At 42.8% G+C, this 24,854-nt stretch overlaps 1 protein-coding gene across 1 annotated transcript in view; it reads left to right on the top strand.

Annotated features, from left to right (window-relative positions):
• The first annotated feature begins 855 nt into the window (after positions 1-855).
• The window catches only part of antxr1d (ANTXR cell adhesion molecule 1d), a 30,970-nt gene continuing 6,971 nt past the window's right edge, over positions 856-24,854 (top strand). Inside the window, exons 1-17 of the mRNA XM_069658600.1 lie at positions 856-1,231; positions 8,471-8,542; positions 8,623-8,694; positions 9,105-9,186; positions 9,701-9,731; positions 9,814-9,887; positions 11,766-11,834; positions 11,933-12,013; positions 12,143-12,203; positions 15,963-16,061; positions 16,869-16,938; positions 21,235-21,313; positions 21,585-21,680; positions 21,771-21,809; positions 21,919-22,017; positions 23,024-23,188; positions 23,308-23,388. Of these exons, the coding sequence (XP_069514701.1) occupies positions 1,086-1,231; positions 8,471-8,542; positions 8,623-8,694; positions 9,105-9,186; positions 9,701-9,731; positions 9,814-9,887; positions 11,766-11,834; positions 11,933-12,013; positions 12,143-12,203; positions 15,963-16,061; positions 16,869-16,938; positions 21,235-21,313; positions 21,585-21,680; positions 21,771-21,809; positions 21,919-22,017; positions 23,024-23,188; positions 23,308-23,388 (1,416 nt within the window). The 5' untranslated portion in view covers positions 856-1,085. The remainder of the gene's footprint in view (positions 1,232-8,470; positions 8,543-8,622; positions 8,695-9,104; positions 9,187-9,700; positions 9,732-9,813; positions 9,888-11,765; positions 11,835-11,932; positions 12,014-12,142; positions 12,204-15,962; positions 16,062-16,868; positions 16,939-21,234; positions 21,314-21,584; positions 21,681-21,770; positions 21,810-21,918; positions 22,018-23,023; positions 23,189-23,307; positions 23,389-24,854) is intronic.

The raw sequence follows: 24,854 nt of genomic DNA on the forward strand, positions 1-24,854 counted from the left end.
TTTTTAATGTCATTTTGACAACACTTTGTTCTAATCCTTGCACGTGGGAGTGAATTGAAGAGGGAGGCGCTGTAATGGGCAGAAAAGGACTCTGGCTCAGCCTAAGCGAAAACAGAAACTCTTATTTGTCAAGTATTTAATTCACACAGGAGTATCCAATAATAGCCGTTACAATGTGGTTATTTCATATGGATAAATTATTTGCTAAATTACCAGAAAACAGGACAGATCACGACGGTATATATCGTTATCGAGATATGAAAAAAAAAATCGTGGCCATATCGCCCAGCCCACGTTACATTGTGTTGTGTAGTTTCCTGACAATCTGAGTAACTGTTGAAAACCTTTCAGCATCACATCCTCTTATGGGTCGTGTAGTTTTCAGCCCCATAACGAGTCTTTGTAGATTCACTGATTCTGGTTTTAGGCTGAAACAACAAGAGGTGGTGAAGAGATTGAAGCCTTTCAAACACAAAACAAACAAAAAATCAGAGGCAGAAAAAAAAAAACCCCAAAACATTTTTTTTTAATTTAAAACAAGACACAAAATGCTGGGCTTATTAAATATGGAGTTCATATTGCCATTCATTATCCTACACAATAAGATTTCATTAAGCCAAAACATTGAGAAGAAAAGCAGAATAAACCGTCTCTGATGTTTCAAAACACAAAGAAACGAGAAACAAAGATTTAATCAGATTGCGGATGAATTCCCCTCCTTTTACAAATAGCCTGTTGGTATGTTTGGGGCATTCCCGTCTGACTCGGTACATTTCTGCTCACTCCTTTTTTTCGGAGTAAATCTGGAGTTTTGTGTCTCTCCTCGGGTGTCGCTCCTCTCCTCCATCCTGCCCTGCTCCGCTGCAGTTTTTTTTTTCTCCTCAACAGAAAGAGAAGAGTTGGAGAGCCCGGCTTTGACTGAACAACACGCCTGTCTGCTGAATGCACTCTACCTTACAGGAGGAAACACCGACAAACATCGCGTTATTAACGCTCAGTCGAGTCTGAAACAGACGACAGAGAGAAAATGTGAAGATCTTTGCTTGTCACAGTGTTGGAGAAGTCAGCAGCAGTAACCGGGAAAGATGGCGAGGACTCACACTCGCATGTTGCTCGTCTTGGCTCTGCTGGGAATTTTCTTCCTCGATGTCTCGGTGAAAGGAGAGCAACAGGAGGAGGAGGAGGAGAGATCCTGTCAGGGCGCTTTCGACCTCTATTTTGTCCTCGACAAGTGAGTGTCCGATATTATTTATGGCTTTGTTACTTTCTCCTCGCTGCGCATTGCCATGCAACCGCCCAGTTGTTTGGAAACGCGGAGCGCATCAGTCAGATTCAGTCTCCACGTTTCTGTTGTTGTTACGGTGCGAAAGAAAAGTCACCTAAAAGTTTGAGCTCGTTAATGTGGAAGACTAGCTTTTATCTAATCGCTTTTTATATCAATCAGTCCTAAATAGGATAGCGGTTTCTTATCTAATCGAATGACTAAGCGGATAACACGTCCAAAAACAGTTTAAGCCCTCATTGTTGATCTTTTAAGTGTATTTTAGGACAGCTTTACTGCATTGTATCTGAAGTAGGATGTATATTTTTCGAACAATAGGCTCTTCCTTTTCTTTTCTCTTCCTCCGGTTCAAAGTGGAGGGGCAAACAGCCCGAGCTTTACTCACGGGATGTGGGCAGGGCGAGCAGGATGGATAGAGTTTCAGGCTGATGACGCCTGCGGACACAGCTGCAGCAGCTGCCCCACAGCGGTGCTGTGTGGCCTGCACGCGGATCCCTTTAAACTTCTCTCCTGCTACCCTGCAGCTGACTGCACCCTGAACCGGTCATGTAGTGAGGGGAGGCAGGGTGCTAACTGTGTTGTTTTTCTGTGGAGAGTTTGTTGACACTGAATCTGATTGGCTGGTTTTTATGGCACAATAACAGAAACATGACATGCACATTGGTACCACTGCCTAAGGCATGTTCTCTAAGTTGCCTGGCTTATTACTTGTTTCTAAGATATTCATTGATTCTTTTCAAAATCCCATATAGAGCCTGAGTCTTTAGGCTAAACAACATTTGGGTTGCAAAGCTGTGAAACATCCCTTTAGATACAGTCCTCCATCTTGACATACTTTTAATCAGCTCTTAAATTCACCAGGAAGTCAACAACTAACCTTCTCGAAAATGATGCTGAACTTAAAACTTATTTTATATTTATAGTTCAAAGTCTGCCCCATAAACTACGCCGTATGTTAAAGGAGCAGTTCACCCCTGGAAAAAGCCGCTGTCAGTCAAAGCTGGTGTTCTCTGTAATCGATAGAAGCAATAATATTTGAAATTGGCGCCATAGCTGTGGAGAAAGTTATACAAACAGCTCGTGGTTTCACCCATTCTACATTCCTACAATACCCAGCGTGCATTGCGCCCCTCCCTCTGAAAAGAACAGCCCAGTGAGGACATGGTTACAAAGGGAAGTTATAGGTCTGTGTGAAAAGTCTACCTGTTTGTTTTGTTCGTTCTTTTGACCAGAACAGTTGGTAAAACAGTCTTACCAAATATATCTGCTACCAAAACAAAAACAGAGCTTCATGGTGTCCACCTGCGTCGTACCGGAGAGTAAGGAGAGCAAGAGGAAAAGAGGGGAAATTGAGGAAGTGTAGTTTAGCAAGCTCCCTGGCCTGGAGAAGTGGATAGCGTCCTCCAAATGCACAGAGCCAAATTGCATTTTTTTCTACCAGCATTAGCTCCCCATAATAGCATGATAGGACCGAGGTTGAAAATGGGCGAACTGGCCCTTTAAGGTGGTACTATGACATCTTCAAAAATGTAACCCCCACCCTGATCTGAACCCAAAATCTTCTATTTTCTAAAGTTTTTCTTGGGAATTTCTGACTTCATCTGATAGCCGTAGTTAGATGGTCACAGGAAATGAGGCGTGAAAGAGTGAGGATGACAATGCCCATGACCCCATTTCTAACAAAATACCGACTTTTAGATCAGTTTCTGAATATCTTAATGCCTTTTTTTTTTAGACTTTTATTACCTAAAACTTAATAGACTTGAGGAGGAAGAAGAGGAATGCACATCAGCTAACTCACAGCCCCAACAAACATCCCTAAATCCCATAATAGTGAGGTTTCAGGCTGTAAGAATGTTTTTGCCACCTTTTTTAGGACTAACTGTTCCCGTAATTACCCATATGTGATCTCACCGCACCCTCAGAGCTGCAGAGCTGCTGTTCATAGCAGCCCAGACATTATAATTGACATTTTTGTCGTATCTCGGGCTCCAGTTGCGCGGTGAAGTTCAAGCATGTGGACGCAGAGCAGTCAGACATGTCAAAACATGCTAAGTGAGCAGCGAGAGATGGAAGATAAAAACATTAGGGTGAATGTCTTGGCCTTTCGGAATAACAGGTCGTCATGCCAGAAGAACCGGTTTGTTTTGAGAAGTGACACATTTTGCAGCATGTTGTGATTTCGAGGTGATGCTGTTAAACAAACTGGTACCTGTGTTTAACATCTCGGTGAGGTAATGGTTTAAAAAAAGCTTCCCTTATGACCTCAGCAGCTATTTTCACCACGTATGTCTGAACTTTGGTGACATTTTGCTTTGATTTCAACACATCTGATCTTCGGATGTCCACGGCAGCATCTGTCAGCTGCTCTTTAGTCTTTACCATTTGCTTCAAAAAGTTTAGGAGGAGCCTGGGGAGCGTGGCACGGCACAGCACGCATGGCCAGGTCTGTGGTACGCCTCTGTTTGTCTGACTGTCTGGACCTGCGTGTATCAGCAAGCCTGCAGGAAGCTTCTGCTCTTTTTCCCCGAGATGGCATCGACTCTTTGGCTGTTTTTCACATTTAAATGCCACGAAAACGGAGCGTCAGGGTTGTTCTTACCTCCTCTGTATTTGTCTTATCCTCACATCTTTGGCTGCACTGTCCAGAAGGTCACGAGACACGCTGAGGAGAGAATGTGTGCGTGCTGGATGCATCCCAGCACACTGTGAACATTAGAATAACTAAAACACCATCAGCTCCCCACATTCCTACACTCCATGTCTGACCCCCACCAAATACCAGGCTGCATATTTCCTCTCTATCTGGTGTCCCACAAACAGAATAATAAGGTGCTGCGTTCTGATTGGTTTTCATTGGTCCAAATACGTGCAGATGAAAGGAGAGCCTGCTCTGATGTTCTGAAAATGTAGAAGGACAGTTGCTGAATCCGTTGGATGACGGCAATAAATAGGTCTCTGTCTGATTTAAGTAAAGATACAGTGTGTTTAGATTACATCAGCTGACTTGGAATTTAAAAGGTAATTTTCTAAGAATGAGTATTTAAAGCTCATGCAGATTATGGAGCTGCATAATTCTGACATTTTATTCTGAAAGAGTTTTGGTAATACAAAAAATTGCTCAACTTAATCTAAGCTGCGTCTTAATTCAGCGTCTGCATCCTTCAAAGGACGCGGCCTACAAAGGATGAGTCATTTGTAGCCTGGGTAGACCGCAAAGGCCAAACGGAAATGAGGCGGTTTGGTCTACAGAGGATTTCCTGTTTGTGTCACCAGCGGTTCCCGCCCTTACCCTTGCGTCAAGAGCCCCGTTCCTGTCACCTAGCAACAGGTAGCTAGCTATCATAACTAGCGTTGCATAACTTAACCTATTTTTCTAAAGATAATTTAAAGTTTCAAGGCCCCTTTTGTTTCGAACATTTGTGTCTCTAGCTGTTCGACTGAGTTGAAACCAAAAGCTTTACATTTAAAAGTGTATTCCTCGAATGTTTGAGAGTCCGCCATCTCGTTTGAATTGGTGAACCTCGGTGTACGTTGGGTCGGGAAGGATGCACCTGACGGATCCTTCGTGGCCTGGGTAACGGAAGATGCATTTGTCGGGCGCATCTGAAGGAGCGTTCGATATGCTGCTGTGACGCAATCAGCCTTCAAATACGTCCTTCGAAGAATGCAGCCCCTGAATGGGACACAGCTGTAATGTCTCTAATTTACCCAATCTAAACAACTGACTAAACGCAGATATTCAGTGATAAATAACAAAGACCAATCGCCCATCTTTACATTTGAGAACCGGTAATTAATTAATGAATTTTCAGAATCAGAATCAGAAATACTTTATTAATCCCGGGGGGAAATTCGGGCAATAAAGTTGGACTAATAATGCTAATAAAGTCAAAATACGGTGGCCCTGAAGGTCAAGCACAATGACAGTTCAAAAAACATTTTACACAACATATGTGAAATGTTAAATCTTTAGGCCTTTTATGAAATGTTGTGTTTACTAAAGTTTCATTGTCTTTTGACCTTCCGAGCCACCGTAGCTCCTCTTCAGTCATTCATACACAAAGTATATAACATGAAGGTAGTCTGGCATTGGAGCTGTTTGAATAACTATCAGTTTAAATAGATCACTTGAAAGACATGGCAAACATTTCTAACTTTAGCAGCGTTTTAAGTCTCTATTTGTCCTGCAAGCTGGATTGAAACCGAGCTGTTGTTGTGTGTGTGTGTGTGTATCAGTGAGCTCATTATAAGATTAACAAATGGCGAACTTGTTCCCAGAGGAGACTCTTCCAGGAGCAGGGCTTTTATCATGGCCTCACTGTCAGAGGAAAGGGTAAGTGGATCAGGAAGCGACTGGTTAAAGTGGAAGTACAAAAGGAGCGAAGGAATCATGAATCTCACCAGCTCAGACTTTCACTCTGTTTATGACCCTGATACACACACAGACACACACACATACACACACGCACACGCAGTTTGGTGTAGAAGCTGTTTGATGTTGCATCCTTAACTAGACCCTCACACTCACATTCACCCCCTGCTGAGTGTCACTACTTTGTCCTGCTGTTGTTCACGTCCCAGCCTTTTCACTCTGCGGACCCCCAACCTGTTGTTAGACTGGCTGTGCTCACTGGGACCATCTGTTCCCCCTCACAGTCCCCCCCCCATACTACACGCACGCTCATATAAACAGATACTAACACACACATTTGCACACAGACACACAGGCCAGCTGCTTGCTACATGGTCCCTGCTAGAGGCAGACTGCTACATCTGTCCCTGTCTAACCTCCACCCCTCTGGCCCAGCAGCAATTAGCCCCCATTAGCAGCCCCCTGGGACTGGGCTTCATTAAGGAGACTGTCATGGCCGCAGCAGCATGTAGCAGGCTAACCAGCAGCTCTCACCGCTGACAGGTTACTGTCCAAAGTAATGGAATGTGACCGAGCGGCCAGAGGAATGTCCTCGAACGTGGACCAGATAAAATATTACCGTTGGTCCTGACACACATCTCATGGCCTTTAAATCCAGTCTCATATTCATATGTCTCCTACAAAACCTTCACTACGTTTGAATGATAGGAATAAGCAATCACTCAATAATGCAGAGAAGGAAGTTTTAGGTTTTACTTTTGTTTTCTGAAGCAAACGTAGAGTTAAATCATTGTTTTATTCTTATTTACTTTAGCGTTAAAGAGCTAATGCTAGCAGCTTTAAAGAGCAGCAGAGAAAACAAAAATACAGGCCCATTCTTTACTCAAGGAGAAGTAGCCTACAGACACTTGTGTAAAAAAAGTAGACTGGTAAAAGTAGAGAGTGAACTTTTTTACTAAAGTAGGCTACAGGCTCTGAAATGTACTGGGAAAAAGAGGCCCTCTGAGGGACATGTGTACTAGCTCTTTTCCTATTAAGCTAACCAAACCCCAGGTCATATTTTGGTGACTATTAAACTTTAATTATTGTCACTTCATATGCAATAAAAAGAAACATTCTAAAAGTTCTGAACATTCACTTGGCTCTAATGTGCAAATCAGCTGGACGGGGAACCTCTTGCTGCTTCGAGCCTGCGATGTTGGCAGCTTCACTCTTATCCATGTCACCACAAGTTCTCCCTGTTACTCACTAACATCACAATCTCTGGTTGGCTCTTTTCCCCGGTCGGAGTTTCCCTCTCTTGTTGGGCTTTTTTTCTCTTGATACGCGTTTTACTGCGTGTACTTTTTGTTACATTTGTTGTGCATACTATGCACTTAGGGATACACCAAGGAATCATGTTTTATATTTGTTACTGCCTGGTCCATTTAGGTCGAGGGTTGGGAAGATGGCACGCAACGGTGCAAAAAAATAAACTAATTGTTAAATATGTGCCTCATGCATTAAAGCTCAAGTACAGGCCTGTTTTGAAAATGCAAGTAGTAGAAAGTGCTGTCATTTATGTTAAGATGTAAGGGGGAGTAAAAAGATGTGCGAAAAATACACTTAAGTGACAGATACCTTCTTTATTTCTCATCTCTGATAGGCACAGCAGTGCGTTAAGCTAAATGTTGATGTCAGCTTGCTCACATACTCACAACGATGTTGCTAACGTGCAGTGGCGTACTCAGGCTGTTTCAGGGGCAGGGGCAAAAAAACTAAAAAGGGGCACCAGCTGTATGCAATGGGGCACCAGCATGCAAAAGTTGTGATGCTTAACAGTGCATGGTGAAAACAAACCCTGGTTAAGATTAGAATGTTATTTGAGTTTAACAATGTAAGACATTTACGATACGTTTAAATTCAACATGCTAACTTTTTAACATGCTAACAAACTCCAAAATTAGGTAGAATCATGCTGCCACAACGGGGCAGTTTCAAATATAGAGGCATCCCATGAGGGCACACTGTCTCCCACGTAGGCGTGTGTGGAGGTCAACTCATTTTCCATCGTGCATCATTTATCTACTGGAAGGGCACCCAGCGGAAACGTTATCACGTTTAATCCATTGGAAGGGCACCTGAGAGGGCATTTTATCATGTTTTTATCTACTACAGGGGCATCCATGAGGGCACTTGTTTGGCCCCCCCCTGAGTACCCCACTGCTGAAGTGCCTAGTTTAACATGGCTTCAAGAAACCAGTCACTATTACAGTGTGTTAGCATGGTAGCACTAGCTGGGCTATTAGTGCTGAACACAAAAGTACATTTAAAGCTAATGGGATTGTCATTAGCTTTGGATGTATTTCTCACAATATTTGGGCCCGTTAGGTTGAACTTCTTCCAGTTTCACCTGTTTGGAACACATTATACAATTTGTTTTATTTTAATATGAAGACTCAAAAGTGCAAAAGTTGGCCTCATGTTGAAAAGAGATGAAAAGTGGACTCCATACTTAATAGGAGTCATCAGATGGAGACTATCAACCTCTGTACAAACTGTTTGAGATAATTCATCTGAAGGTTGTTGAGCAATTTTAATACTGACCAAAGTGCTGGACAAAGTGCCAGTGTTGCAACACAACTCGTCTAATAACTGCTGTAGTGTCACACAAACCTTTCGGTTTTAGAATGGTTAATCTGGGCAGCTGGCTATATTAACTGGAATCCTCCACTGAGTAACATTAATGGTTTTGGCTGCAGCAGAGGATAATAAGTCATCCCTGTAAACATCTCATTTTGTCCTTATAAGGTTGTGTTTTTGTTGCTTTTCAGATCTGGAAGTGTGAAGCATCACTGGATAGAGATTTACTCGTTTGTGAAGCAGGTGGCAGAGAAGTTTATCAGGTAAAAGCCGGATTACTCATTTAAGAGGTTGCGTGTTTTATGTTTTTGCCTGCATTCATGTGAAACAATTGTGTTTGCAGCCCCATGCTCCGAATGTCCTTCATCGTGTTCTCCACACGAGGAAACATCATCATGAAGCTGACGGAGAACAGGTACAAAACACATCTGATAAACACCTGAACTGCCATTGTTTGGATCTTCCTCTTCCTGTGGTGCACCTCATTACTACTCGACATTTCCTTCCCTTGTTGTGTTTATCTTTCATTTCGTTCCAAACTTCTGGAAACTTGGATTTTATGACCAGATTTTCTTGCAGCTCAAAATGTAATTGAACACAAATGTCATCCAGCTTTAGGCACTAACACAAAACAGCTCAGTCTGTCTCCTGAGGAAGACTTTGGCTTGGATACTACTTAAGCCACACACAATTACTTTCCAACTCAAACCGCTCTCTACCTCCTTCTTTTTATCTACTGTATTGTGAAATTTTCTTAATATCTTTCCGTGAGAGCAGCTTTCTTCTAAGGTATTTAATCAGGCTTTCTCTCTGATTATCCTACAGGGAGTCCATCGATAGTGGCTTAAACGCTCTGAGCAGAGTTATCCCCGGAGGAGACACATTTATGAACTTAGGCCTGGAGATGGTAAGGACGAAGCTGAGGACCCAACACATTTGGAAAGCCAGCCTAAATCACCCTAGCTTAGTCTTCACTATAAGATTTAGCTTCAAATATTCCCTGAGGATAAAATGTACCTGGCAGTTTTAACGACGACCAATAAAATGAGCCAAAGAACTGCCCCAGATCATGAGATTTGCTGCTCCTTGAGACTGCCGAGGTTCGTGAACGGATGTAAACCAGGCATTGTGAAATTAAGCCACACTTCCATGTGGTTTGGTTTTCATTTTTAATGTAATCAAAAACATGTTGTGGTGGTTACAGATTTAACAGCATTTCAAGAGGACTTCCAAGTTTGAAAATCTAAGGCAAAAACCAATGAGATGCTTGCGATGCCAATGCGTACTCAGCCTCGTAAATGAGAATTGTGCCCTGCCATTGTAATCATTTCAACATGTTTTAACCGAGTGCTGTCTATAAACTGCACTTGTCTTCCTTTAAGTGAACTGAATCAAGACTAAAGCTTTCTTTGTCATTGCAGGCAAATGCACAGATATATCAAGAGAAGCATGGTGAGTTCCTCTGTCTAACATGCTCATTACATTTGCTGACATTCAGTCCAGTGTTACAGAAAAAAAGTCTTATGTTCTGCAGGGACAGCCAGCGTCATCATCGCCCTGACTGATGGAGAACTGAATGAGTGGCAGTTTGACACAGCCCAGCGAGAGGTAAGATGTGTTATCAGTTAGTCAATTTTAAACATTGCCACAGGGGTGGGTCTAGTTACTTGGCAGTAAAATGTATTCATCACTTATATATTAACAGTTTGACAGTTTGCCAGATCAATAAGTGACCCTGCTAAAAATCAAAGACACAAATGCTTAATGTAATCATGCTTAGAATTGAGGTTCTTCCACCAAGCAAAGGAAACAGACTTCAAACAAGTTTCATTCAGGACAGGCCAACAAGAAGTTTGTCTCTGCCTACATTTTGTACAACGTACTTCCTCATAAGAAAATAAAGCATGCCATTATTCACTCAGCCTTCGTTATGTAGAAGAAACGCATAAAGGGAGATGAAGCTGAGCAAAATAATTCAGGAATACATGCAATGCACAAATATAGAACAAAACTTGCCTTTTCTCTAGGACTAATAAGCAGAACTGCATTATGAGAGCAAGTATATAAAATGTGTCTGTCAGGCTACTAATGTAAATGCATAATCCAACACATTTTTATGAAACAAATCTGTTCTTAAGACTAGTTATTTGTGAAAGATGCCATGTAACAGGCTCACTGACTCAAAAAACTGGTGTGAGGTCAGTCAGTATTGTTTTTAAAAAGTCAACCACACAAAACGGCTCAAGCATAGCAGGATTAAATAAGACACAATATACTTAAAACCATGTAGACATTAAAGAAGAGAATTGTATGCATCACCAAACAGCCAAACACCACAAACTAAACGGTTTAACTCAAACAGTTAATTCCGGAAGTTCCAAACTCCAGTCCGTATTTTACCTTGGTTAATTTACAAACAAACTATAATCAGAGAGCCACAACATTTTAGTCCACTTACTAATCATTTGGACTACTACAAAGCAATTATGGAACATAAGAAACCGGAAAAGCAAAAAAAAAGGTGAATATCCACAGTTTTTTTTTTTTTTTACTTACCTGTGAGTCAAGGAAGTCACGTGAAATCCAGTCCGTGTTTTCCGTTGATCAGAGTCAGTCGGTCTTATTCACTGAAGCCAAGGTAATTCAAAAGAGGCAGGTTATCTCCAAGAATCGACTTATCCGGAGGTTTCCATTGGCAAATGAATAAAGGGATTATGAACACGCGGACTTTAAACGAGAAAAGAACGAAGGCAGAAGCTAAACAAACAAATCGCTGCAACGGACGTGTCGCTTTCGCGTAGCCGGCGCCATCTTGGATTTCGGCGTCATCGCCATTTTTGGACAACTGAAAAATGAACTGGCGGTAAAGGTGGAGGTGTGTCTTCGATGGGGATAGGTGTGTAGGTGATAGAACAGTAATATAACTGGCTATCGTCTGGCGATGATTTAGCCTCTGGGAACGATGGCCATAGTGCTTTGAGCACGCGCCCCATCTACGGAGTACTTTCTTGTTGCATCGGCCCGGGTTCGTCCAGGACGCTTGGTGAATGTCGTTCCCACAATCATTTCTCCATATGTTTCATGTCACTCCACACTGTTCTATTAAAAAGGCCAATAAAATTATCTTAAAAAAACATTCATTAATTTGTGTTAAATTAGGTTCGGTCTTATTGATACTCTTGATTTTAAGATTTGTTTGTCTGCCTACCAGGATATCAACGTCACAGTATTGATTAAATTAATGCATCCTCAATTTAGACGCCTTTGGTTGTACATTTTTTCACATTACTTCAAAGATTCAAGATTCATTTTTTTTAATTGAGCTGCTCCAGAACTAATGCAGCTACATCAAGTTGTCTGACTCCTGTCTAAAATGTCTTCTGTGTGTTGACTGAGAAGCTCTTGTACATTTTTTGGAGATGTACTTGGCTCCATAACCATTAAATGTTTATTGCATTTATGTTTATTATTTATTATTTCATGCAGGCACAGAGGGCCAGGTCAATGGGAGCCATTGTTTACTGTGTAGGGGTCAAAGAATTCAACCAGACCCAGGTAGGATCCTCAGAAGAATATTAAAGATGTCCCACAATGCATAATAGTACTTGAATAAGCAAACAAAACGTTCCTTCGGTTTCTGTTTGTTTTTCTAGCTTGCAACTATTGCAGACACTGTGGAACATGTGTTTCCTGTGTGGGGAGGCTTCCAAGCCCTCAGGGGAATCATTGACTCGGTATGACACATATATACCTCATCTTTACACATACACATTCATCCAAAGAGAGAGAGACACACAAAATCATATAATGTGATTAAATAGTTTCGCAACTGTTTTCTCTAATCTGTTTGTCTGATCTTTCAGATCATCAAGAAGTCCTGCATTGAGATTCTCGCTGCAGAGCCGTCCAGCGTCTGTGCAGGAGGTAAGAGGTGTGAGGAAGAAGCATTTCCCCTCCTTGTTAAGGCACTGGGCAGTCACGGTGCGCGATTGTGTCAGATGACAGTCATCGGAAGCCTCTGGAGTGGAACATGAGGTTGAGTAATCGCATGGACGCTTATGACCGCAGAGTGACAGAGAGCGTATTGTCATTCACGGCCGGGGGAAATTAGCATAGCTGCTTCAGCACAGCGTGTGTGCAAAAAGGAGGAGGGGGGACGGGTGTTGGTCAGAGGAATTAGCCGTGAATCTTTAAGCATGGCTGATTCTCTGGCCTAGTTTGCCACATCGTATATGTTAAATAGCCCTTTGGACTGTTTCTCGTCTTCCATGTCCAGCCCTCCTGCTTCTGGTCAGCAGTTTCAGGAAGTGAAAAACTGGATAAGAGAGACGGTGAGAGAGAGAGCTTTTATGTGTAGCCGGCAGGATGGATGAGCTTTGACATGACCTTATTAGGACTCACTTAAGAGAGTGCATTTGCAGCCAGGCTACCAGGACAACCAATGGAGATTAGCATCCATTACGGGGTATGAAGGACAAGAGAGGAAATGGAGAGAGGAGATGAGAGCTATGAAAATGTTGCCTTGAAAGCACAATATGTGGAAGGAATACTAAAATACTACTTGCTCTAATAATGTGATAATTACGGTATGTAGTCGTGTGGCCAGACTGTGAGTGTGTGTCACTCGACATGTGCCCAAATATCCTCCAACAGCCTCATTTATTATTCGATTGATGAGCAGCCTAATGGTCAGTGAACTAAGAAACCACAGACCCACTTAAACCAAGACTTCAATCTGGCCTAATTAATGAAGGGCAAAGATTACAGCGTCATGAACACATTTGATTGTGCCCGTCGGTTTAAGACATGATGTTTGTGCTTACATTTTGTTCTTAAATGTGGCTTTAAATAGTCTTGTGGAGAAATATCCCTCACTTCTATCTCTACCCAAACCTTATTAGTGCCGTATAGGGCGATGTAATTTCATTGTCAAGCATTTCATAATTTAGCCATGCTTTTATTTTGAAATGCAAGATCGTTGAGAAGGTTTAAAGGTAAACAAAAACACACGTCCAACTATCTTGATGCATTTATATATTCCCAAATACTGACATATTCAATAGGTTATGTGACAGTCTCTCTCTCTCTCGTTCTGCCTGCATGTAGTCACACGTATGCTTTACACCAACACACACGTTTAGATGTTCTTCAGTCAGCACACACACACACACATCCGAGCACATGTACACACACGTCCCTCACATTGATGTGAAGTGACCAGACCGAGCTGCCTGCAAACAGGCCATCAGACTGGACAGTGAACGTTGGGCCACACTATCTGACATGACAGCACTGATTCCCTCACACACACACGCACACGCACACACACAGGGAGCACAGTGAGAGTTGGACCTTAGATCTAACATGACAGCAGAGATTGCTGCTTTCATTAACGCCTGACCCTTTCCTCCCCGATGTCCCGTCCTCCGTCGCCCCTCCCTGCCCTTCACTGTCCCGTCGCACTAACGTGATTGAAGAGCCGCTGTTCGGACAAGCCGTACCCCATTTTCATCCCACACACACAATAAACGCACGGACACACGTTCATACAAATGTAATCCTTGTCAGATGTTCAGGTGTAGATGTAAATGGACATGTGGCCACGGAGGCAGGCAGGGAGTGGAGAGGCGAAGGCAGCGGCATATGTGTTGTTCATGTCAGCAGGGCACCACCAGTCCCTGCCCACCATGTGTCTGACAGGGCTGACCTTTCAGCCCGTCAAGCCTCAGCGTGTGTGTGTGTGTGTCAGGATGTGTGTAGATGTTCAGATTGAGACATTTCGAGTCTAGTGCGTTATTAAGATAAAACATCTTTGGAAACCAAGAAGAAGCAATTTTTATTTTGACAGTAATTTTGTTTTTGAAATCTTCGGGATGAGCCAGGATTTAATATCTGATCTTTCTCAGACAGATGTGAAGACTGTGAAGTCGTTAAAATCCAAAGCACTACTTTATTACTGATAAATAAATCAAAGCCAATTAGCTACATTTCTATGTCAGTTATTACATTTTAAATTGTTGCTTTTGGAGTAGTATCTGACATCTATTTCCAACTTTTCGTGTATGTGCTCTATCACTGAGCAGCTAATGCTAATGATGGTAACATTGTGGGAAAGTGGGATGATTGCTTAAGCAGCGATGGCACCAAGCATTATAAATAATAAGTGTTAAATGCTTTAATTAAGATGCACATTGTTGTGGCTGCAAACTACTACAAAACACATAAATCATCAATTTGTGTGTAAATTTAAACCATCCGAGTTAAATGACATTATATAATATACTTGTAATTTATTGTTCTAGTTTTTGTGGTTGTGTTTCACAGTAAAATAAGGGCCGGGTTAGGGAGGGAAGACATGCAGCGTGGTGCGCAGTTAATGTTGGGCTGCTTGTATCAAAGCATGTGGTTAGTCAGTGTGTGTTGACACATGTAGAACATCTGTGAGTAACTATGCACACACATGCAGATAGACAATTTTATGAGGTCCGATGTTTGCACAGTGATTTTCTTTCTGAGGCTGCAGAGTTTGTACAAAGTAAGATGTTTCTATCTAATGACCATATCATATGTAATATATAAAACATATTTCTGTTCTGGGAGGGCTCAGTTTCATTTCCCATCTGTCATGTACATCACTGCTTTCCCTCCTGGGTCTGCTCCAACAGCAAATCTGTGATCTTCAACTTTTTTACAAGATCTGTAAATATGTAGAGACGTGCAGACAGATGTGAACATTGTTTTCCCGACTCAGCTCTGCCTCTGTTGTAGTGTATTCATGCTTTTTCATAGTAGCTCGTCTGACCTTTAAAGAAACACTGTCACATATCCACCCACACCCGCTGATGTTTTTATCCAGTGATCTTCACGCTGGAGCTCTAAATGTTAAAGGTGTGGCCAATGTTCACTTCCATCAGCCACTAAAATGCTAGAGGAAACCTGAGTGCGCAGCCAGAGATCATGCATGCACACACACGCACTTAGTCATGCATGCACACACTGAAGACGTGCAGATGTTTACACACTCTTCTTAGAAAAATACAAAGTGCAATATGCACACGCCGTCACTCGTCACATACACATCTGCATACAGACTCAGACGTGTGTTAATGGTGCCATAGGTAAGGTCAGACCTACTTTGACAGTGCTCTGCTGTTGTCAGCCCTGCAGGCATGTTTTTAAGCAAGTGTTTTTTTTTCCCGCTCTCTAACATATGCTGGGTAGCAGCCACATAGACACTCTAGCATATGCTGGCAAGCCTCTGTCAGTGCGCTTTAACAGTGCCTGGGGGACACTAAAGGTCAAAGACATGCACACACGCACACACACATACGCGCAAACCTCCTGGCTACTGCACAGCACATATTTGTGAATAGCAGCACTTTAAGCATTAGCACCGTTGGAGCTTGTTATGGCCTTTCCACACATACACGCACAAGCAAACAGATATAAACAAGCAGTAATGAGGCATGCACAAGTTTCTGCTGCTCAAGTTGAGCACATCAGAGAAAAGGAATGGCCTTTAGCACTCCACATAATGGTACACCACAATATTTCTACTTTAAATGACCAATTTTAATCTTTTACATCTCTCACATTAAAATGAAAATATGTACTGTATTTATCCAATGTCATGCTTAAATCTTAACATCATTTCGTGCTTGCACTCTTTTTCTTTTGTCCCAGAGAGTTTCCAAGTGGTGGTGAGAGGAAACGGATTTCTGCACGCAAGAAACATTGACCAGGTTCTCTGCAGCTTCAAACTGAATGATACGCACACTGTGGGTAAGTTCTGCTAATGTGTGTGAGTGTGTGTCCATGCACAAAGACACACATGAGCAGGGCACACTTTGCACAGGCTTATTCAGACCCGGGAAGACCCGCTTATAGATGCTGATTGTCTCTGTTCCCATTGCCAGTTAAGTATACTCCTGTCGGTCTCTTTTCTGCTGCGTCACCGTCTGACGTCACAAATTTACCCGAAACAGGGTTAGTAAACAGTGAAGCTGTTACGGTGGTTAGGTCTTTATTGTATCCATTACTCATTCAGTCTGTTTATCAAACTCGGCGCAGACAAATTTGGAACGATGTCAGAGCGCTGCTCAGTTGGAGAGGGGCGGAATTTGTAGCTGAGAGTCGCAGAAGTTACCAACAGAGCATAGCATTTTGCGGAAAGGGGGCGGAGATTAGCGCGTCGACCTGGGTTTTATGTTCCCATCATTTGATGGTCATTTGACCCGGGTCTGAATATTGATTGTAACCTTTCCCACTAAGCAAAAGCAAAAAGTGTTTTTTGACCAGTGGGAAAACAGCTTAATTAATGTTAGAGTAAAGCTCAGAGCTTGAGATGATATATATATTTCTGGTTAATCCTTTCAAACCAAAAATTATGATCAGAAGAGAACACTGAATTCTGGTGGATTAATTGCCTTTGTATGCTTCTTATTACAGCAAATTGCTTACAAACATGAATGCTTTAATGCAGCTTAAGATTCTAGTTTGGCTTGTGCATCAAAGAAGAAACTGATTTCAAGATGCAGATTTTAACATTTCTACTACATAATTTTGTTAATTTTGTCTTTTCCTGTGCAGATGAGAGACCAGCTCGAATAGAAGACACCTTACTGCTCTGTCCTGCTCCCGTCATAGAGGAGGTTGGGAGGTAAGTTTTCGTCCCAACACTGTTCCTCAGCTTCTGCTCTAGTTGCCAAACTCCTCCTGTTCAGCTGTAAAACTCTGAGCTCAGATATTTACCAGCTGCACGCAAGTTTGGTGTGGACGCAGAAGACTGCTGTCCTTGAACAAATTAGGGCCAAAGTCATCGAGTGTCTGTGATCAATCAGTGTTTGTCACAGCTAACGAAGCCAGACACCAATCACAAGGGGACAACAGGAGTAGAGCCCAGGAACACGACTTAATGACAGCCATGCTTTGTAACGGTGCCTGTGTGTGTGTGTGTGATTTAACCCAATCTCTGTCTGACACTTTGGGAGAGTGAAAGTGTGAGTGGAGTCGGCGGGGCAGTGTAAAGTTTCCTCTGAGGGTTTCCAGCTTTGCTTGCAGGGATTTGGAGCAGGAGTTTCTTGCGGGGCGGACAGAGCGATGCCGTGGGCCGAGCTGGGAGAGGACGGAGGAAGGACCGGCAGCCTTCCCCGTCCCCGCTGCCTGCAGTCCTGTGCATAATTATACACTCCAGCCTGCGGCCTCAGACACCTCCCAGTCATCATCTGTCTTGTTGCTGTCACTCAGATTTGTAGTGTGATTTGAGCTTGTCTTGTCCGCCAGTGAAAAGTACTGCCTGGACGGGGAAAAAATATATTTTGTTTTCACACTGTGGCAGCAGGAAGATTCAAGAGTCTGTCACATACAGTGTAATTCACTCACATGTATTATCACAGACGCTGCACATGGAATTTTAATTGCAACTGACAGATAAGATTGGAAGGATTGACTCCAAAAATTCCCTTCTTAAGTCTGCCTTCGTGCCTGATGGTTGTTGCAGGTTGGGCTGCAGAACATGGGATGTTATTACACATTGAAATGGTGCCCGAAGGAGGCGTCCATACATGTAACAGAAGCCCATTAGAGCAGAGTCAGCAATGCCTAACAGCCAGAGTGCTACTAAAGAGGAAGTCAGCTGTGAATGGCTGAAGGGCCCAGAGAGGAGGCCAGCAGCTGGCTGATGAGTTGCTGCCGTGCGATAGCGTGCAGGAAGACGTGGAAGTATGTAGGACAATGAGAGTTCCACGATGCAGGGTGGACAGGTGTTGATATGAGTTTTTGGTTTAGTCTTTTGATAATCATGAACTATAGAAATAGCTCTTCATGAAGATGAACATTTTGTTTAAGCTAATAATCACTCAAATTTGCAAGAAAAAAAGTACTATTTCAAGCTTCTCAAAAAATTAAGATTGTGTTCTCTAATTTATTGTTAAAGATAAAATCTGGAAGATGTTCATGTCTGTTAAGTCTCCATCTACCGCTGCACGAGGCAACACGATGGTGATTGAGCCTATGGCCCACTGATGAAAGCCTTTGCATTTGCAGTATTACAGACTGGGTGTCTGGTGCGACTTTCGCGGTGTTGCCCAGTTAGTGAAGCGTTTTCAATCACCCAGCAGTGGTTGGTCTGCCAGAAAGGGTAGGCGGAGCTAAGCGGCGGCTTTTCCGGTCTCTGCAAGTGTTGCGAGTAAACAGTAATCTACTATGGCTGAAAAAACAAAGAAACGATCGATGATGACTACAGATACAACTTCAAAAATCTGTGAAAATCCAAATGATGAAGGCAAACAGTCTAAAAAGGAAAGCGACCGTCAGCCAGGAAAATCAAGAGTTACAACCGGAGCCAACCGTGGACGTCACACATGCAGCACTGTCTGGATATCTGGGAAGTGTGCTCCTGCAATTACTGTTTATCGCCATAGGTGCCGCCAAAGAGAACGACACTGAGATCTTCGAGATTACCACTTTAAAGAAAAAATTTTGAAATCAATTAATGCAGCATCTGTCCGATTCAATGAATGAACATCAATGGAAGCAACGAAAAATAGTCGATACACATGAAAAATAGTGATCAAATAAATCCACATATCAGGAAATGGACGGATAATACTAATAGAATAAAGATCTCCTCTTAATACAGTTCTGCTGTTTTTCTGAAATTGTAATAAAAAAAATGGGACCCAACTTAATCAATAATGAAAACAATCATAAGCTGCAGCCCTATAGATCACCCTAGCTTGTCAGATAACATTAAAGGTGAGCTGCTTCCTGTTTTGGAGTCATACAGCCTAAACATGTGGTCTAAGGAGACTCCAGCTCCCAGCATCACCTCTGCACCCGAACCCCAAAGACCCTCACTCACCTCCCGTTCCACCCAGTCTGATCACATATAATGAAGTCATTGACGCTGCCGTCACACAAATCTATGTTGACTGGGAACCTTCCGGATGCAGCTCCCCCTCCTACACACACACACACACACACACACACACACAGGGCAAAGACGCATATAGTGGGCAGATTGATGATTGATAGGGGCTGAGATCTCTCTGTCAGAGAGGAGCTGATAGCACCGCGTCCCCCTGCCTGCCTGAAAGGAGGCCTGAGCATATGATGGGGAGGTGGTGGGGTGGAAAAGGGAAAGAAGAAGAAGAGATGAGTGGCACCTGCATCGCCAATTTCCTCCTCTGAAGTCGGTGTCAGCATGAGTTAGGAGACGAGCTACGGTAGTTGGGAGGGGAAAGCAGAGGAAGTAGTGCAGAGGGTCTCGAAAGGGAGGGACAGCGCTGAGGGGATGTAGAACAGGAAAGGCCCTCCTCCTACCATCCCCCCCTCTCTCTGTTTTCCTCTCCCCTCTCCCACCCTGCAGTGACCTCGCTCTTCTCGCCCCCTCCTTGAATCTAAAACCTCAATGCCCCCCTTGTCTCTGCACCCCCAAACCATAAGAAGAGCACAAGAAGCCTTTCTCCATTCTTTCCCAAACCTTTAACTACAACCCAGCTGTCTGCGTTTCCACCCTCGCTCGCCTGTTTGGCTGACAAGTCTTGTTTTTGTTCATATTTCTTAAGAGCTTTATAAATAACCAGTCAACTAAATACCTCAGTTCTTTGCTTCCATCAACACCGCTATCCCGTCATCTTCCCGACCTTAAACTGTATGTTTACTCTCGTCTCCTGTCCCTACCCTGCAGATATCAGAGAAAGAAGTCATTTAGCTGTCTGTGGTTTCCACATTAGAGGTCTGGGTCTGATCCAAACAGAAGAGATTCTTTCAGTGGGTGGAGAACTCCCTGACCTCTTTAAAAGCTTTGTGTCTATGTCAGCATGTTTGTGAGCTTATAAGGCAGCAAGTATGGACAAAGTACATGGAGGAATGTATCTGACACCTCAGGCGAGCTTCTACAGTAGCCGACACATGACCATGAGTGTGTGCGCACAAGCAGATGTGCACCCTGATGTGTGTGTGTGTGTGTAACAAACCCACAAAAGGGGGAGAAGTGGTGTGATGTTTCCTCAGCTACATCTGTAGTCAAATTTAATTTTACTAACATAAGTTTTTACACATTTACAGGAATGTAGAGAGTAGAAAGTAGTGTGATAATGATATACACAGATGTCTCCTGAAACATGCATCTAAGTAGCTCTAACTAAAGCCCTTTTTACATTGCAATTCGGCCACAGCAGCGTAATGAAGCTCCGCCATCATGTCGCCTTTGCCATTTTATATTGCCGGCATAACAACGCCGACATAAAGCCGCCCCAGCATGTGTTTTTACACAGCATACCGGCGTGGGAAAGGTGTAAATAAACGCTGCTGTTGCCCCCTGTTTCGCCTCTGTTACTACCTCCGATGCCGGCTCAGAGGCGGAATGACTTCGCCCCACCATTCCGCGGGTTCTCCTCTGCGACCGAGCAGGGGCTCCACTCGCACACACGAATGCTTCACCTCTCTCTGCTTAACTTAACTTCATCTGAACCATAAATCTACCTAAACAATCTCTTAACATGTAGGCAAGTTATTACAGCCAAGTTACGCTGTTTACTCTCCTGATAAAAAGAAAGCAAATATTCTGAAGAGTGATGAGTGGTGTTTCTTCTGCAATAACCTCAGTTGGATTAAGCAAGTACTTGTGATTACTGTGAGCTATGTGGATGGAGACAAAGGACTCAGATTAAGGCCTGCTTGTAGATCACAGATCATCTCTACTGAGGTTTAAATCAAACAATAAAGAATGAATGAAACACTCTAAAATAGCAGCATCTTAACATTTTTTTTTAAATGTCTTTAAACCTTTTTTCGTCAGTCCTCGTAAATGTACGACCTTTTTAACCTCTTAGTAACAGACGATAATTAATTGTTAAGACATTAATTTACTTTACTTTTTGAACTTTTGTATTTTAACTTGTGCATATCTTTGTCAGCCAATCAGAGCAGTCATGATTGTGTGTTTTCGCAGGGAGATCTACGTGCAGGTGAGCATGAACGAGGGCCTCTCCTACATCACCAGCTCTGTTCACATCACTACTACTGAATGTGTGAGTACATCCTGCGCCTGCACCATCATCAACAACACACACTGTTATTTCCCCTCTGGCATGCGGCCTTGTTGGAGTTCGTTCAACCTTCTTATTTTCTCTCGGTCCTCCAGACCTCTTCTTATCTTCTTCCTCTCTGAGGTCTCCTCTGTTGTGTCTGTCATCAGAGGAGGCTGTGAGTACTTTCGCTTTTCTTTTTCACCTTTTTTTCTCATGAACTTTGTTTCAATTCAGTTTATTCTTAATTCTGTCATTCTGTTTTTGTGCGTAGTTTGACGGCACCATTGTTCTTATATCGCTGCTGGTGGTGTTCCTGGTGTTGGCTCTGCTGCTGATGTGGTGGTTCTGGCCTCTCTGCTGCACTGTGGTAAGTCTGAGATCCAGATATCAGCATTTACATACATGATGTTGGTTTTAAGTTGCCTTCATGCTGCTTTTTTTTATTTACAACCCTCAGGTGATCAAAGAACCTCCACCACCTCCTCCTCCAGAACCAGTAAGAATTATTATTATTACCTTGTATGTAGAATATGTAAGTGTTAATATTAGTAGTGGTATGTTATGGACAGTATGAGCCGTGTCATGTAATCGAGTGTCTCTCTCAGGAGTCAGATGATGAAGATGGGATGCCAAAGAAGAGGTGGCCCACAGTGGATGCATCCTACTATGGAGGAAGAGGAGTGGGTGGCATCAAACGCATGGAGGTATGTATGCGCGCACACACACACACAAACACACTCACACATTCCAAGCATTCAAACTTAATCTTGGCTTCTCTCCATTAGACTGAGAATTGATGTTAGATTTTACTGATCACTTTTTGATCATGTTTAGGTCTGGCACCTTGCTACATATCAGATATGATAACACCCACATTTGCCAGTCCACTGCCTTAGATCAGAGGTGCCCAAATTGTTAACCATGAAGGGCCAAAATGAATCTGGGTCGAGGGCCGAGGGCAAACAGAAATTTCTACTTAATTAGCAGAGATGATAAAACATCCATATTCTTCTTTTTAAGAGCATAAACATATTTGAAAGGAAAGACACCTTTCTTAGAGAAAGTGCTTGCTTGCAGCTCAAAGTGCTTTGGAAAACAAACAGCTGTATTGTCCATGTTTGGAATCAAGCATAGACATTTGACTTAAACTTAAAACATTTACAAAATTATAAAGTCAAACATGACAAAAAAGCCATCTTGCCAATTTTTTCAACATTTTCTTTTATCTGGATGCCACTGCGTCAATCGCTCCATCTAGGGCTGCACGATATTGGAAAAAAACGCACATGCACGCATCGCTATTGCGATGGTCAAACGATTTCTCGTGCAGCCCTAGCTCCATCTTGACAGGCTGACTCAGGTCTTGGCAGGGCAGTGGATCTCTGCTCACAGGAACTCCACAGCGCCCCACAATCACCCATGTAAAACTGTGGTCAGATATGGAACTGCAGCAAACCCCTAAGTCAACAGTCATGGGGCGGAAATACATCTGCAAAAATAAATATGCTCCTTTTATTGTCTTTTATTCTTCTCTCTGCTCTTTTTACATCTTTTGCCCTTCTACTCTTTTTAGTGACTCCATATTATCCTGCTTTGTTTGGCCTTGTTTGAGTTTCTGTTGTTCTACTGCCTTCTGTCTTTTTTTTTGTCAACTTTTGTTTTTAAAGGTGCAACACAAATAAAGTTATTATTATTATTCTAATCTATAAGGTGCGGTGGGGAGAGAAAGGGTCCACCGAGGAGGGTGCGAAGCTGGACAAACCTAAAAATGCAGTCGTAAAGATGCCAGAGCAGGAGTTTGAACCTTACGAGCCAAAGCCACGAAAACCACCCCGCCGCCCCCCACAGCAGAGGAGATGGTACACGCCCATCCAAGTAAGTCTTTTGGGTAATCTTGTTGGATGTTACCTGAAAATTTCAGGTTGTGCTTTCATTCTTTTATTTTGAAAGTCTCCTTAACTTTGCACTAATTGTTTTCTCTGTGCGTCCTCCAGGGGAAGCTCGACGCTCTGTGGGCTCTGTTCAGGAGAGGTTACGACCAGGTGTCTCTGATGAGGCCGCAGCCTGGAGAGGAGGTGAGTCACATTTCGTTTTTGACTTCACCTAAAACATGCATTAAAATCTTATGGACCTCAACAGGCATAACGACTAATACAAAACTGTAATTATGTGTAATTATGTGTTTTGGGGGTTGGTTTCGCTGCGTGTTCAGTCTCAATTGAGCAGCTGCAGTCTGTCTCTCTGTCTGTCACATTGCATAAAGACAAGACGTGTCAGTGCGCAACATGTACAGCAGCTCAATGCTGACTTTCTGCATTCACACTGACACACGCACACAATCTCACACGCATACAATGAATCAATGAGCTACTCATACTTCTCTCTTCCTCAAAGCTGCCATTGTTCACACACATGGGGTACTGTACTCTCTGTACTCTTCTTTGAGGTTTCCCTGTGACTCCCAGAAAATGACCGGGCTGCCAAATAGCACGTTACACACTCGCTCCGAACTTTCAAGTTATAATTATAGTAAGAAGAAAAAGCTACTGTGTCACACTTGGTTTTATTTGCTTTTATTTGGTTCTTGTAAATTTCCGCTGCAAATTTAAATGTGCTATATAACTAGAAACAAGTGCTTCTGCTGCCTCTCCTAAATCATGACACGATAGCAGAGCGTCCCCTCTTATCTAACCTTGACCCTGTGTGTGGCATCCCATAGCCTCACAGACATGTTTTTATCATCACTGTGGTTGTCATGGTGAAACATCTGCTCCGTTGTAAATGGTTTCATTGTCGCCTCTTGTAGCCGAGGCCATATCGCCGTAAAATTTATTGATTTGCTCCTTGAATGGCATGATTCATCTTCAGGATGTAACAGTATGAGTGTGTGTCTCCACTGTATCTGCAGTCTATAAATGTGGTCATCATCGTTGGTTTTATCCCCTTTTTTCCATCTTGGATTTCTCTTTGTTAGCAGGACAATTCATCTCTGTCAGGACAGAAGTTTCTGGAGTCTTTGTCGGACACTTTTTTGTGGTTCACAGAGCCGCTCAACAATGACCCTCACAACTCTCTTCACGAGCCATTAACTCAGGAAAATACAACGCTACCTCTCACATGAAAAGAAATGAGGGGGAAAAAATCCACTTTTGTTGCAAAAGAGATCGTCGTGCTGATGGCCGTATCAGACATAAGCGACGACAAAGATTTCTGTTGTTGATGAAAACCCAGGTGTCCAAACTCACAGGGATTTATTCTTAGTAGTCTTCAAGTATTGCTGCAGAAGTGAAACTAGTGGACTTGTGTGTTGTGTTGGTTAAAGATGCAGAGACACCTGGATCTCTTCATGTTTGACCACAGTTTATTCTGAACACAAAGTGAAACAGAACCTCCATGTTAATCCTGCTGCCTGTTAGCAACAGAGACATTTTTTTAATACTAGTTCTTTGTAATTGATATATTGAGTGGTTGGGAGAGACACAGTAACACTGTAGGAAACAAAAATATAAACAAAGTATAACAAATGCAGGGATGTAGTAGG

The sequence above is a fragment of the Semicossyphus pulcher genome, unplaced genomic scaffold (assembly GCF_022749685.1).
Source record: "Semicossyphus pulcher isolate SPU_LCO1_2020_fin unplaced genomic scaffold, fSemPul1.0.p SCAF_12, whole genome shotgun sequence".
Taxonomy (NCBI): Eukaryota; Metazoa; Chordata; class Actinopteri; order Labriformes; family Labridae; genus Semicossyphus; species Semicossyphus pulcher.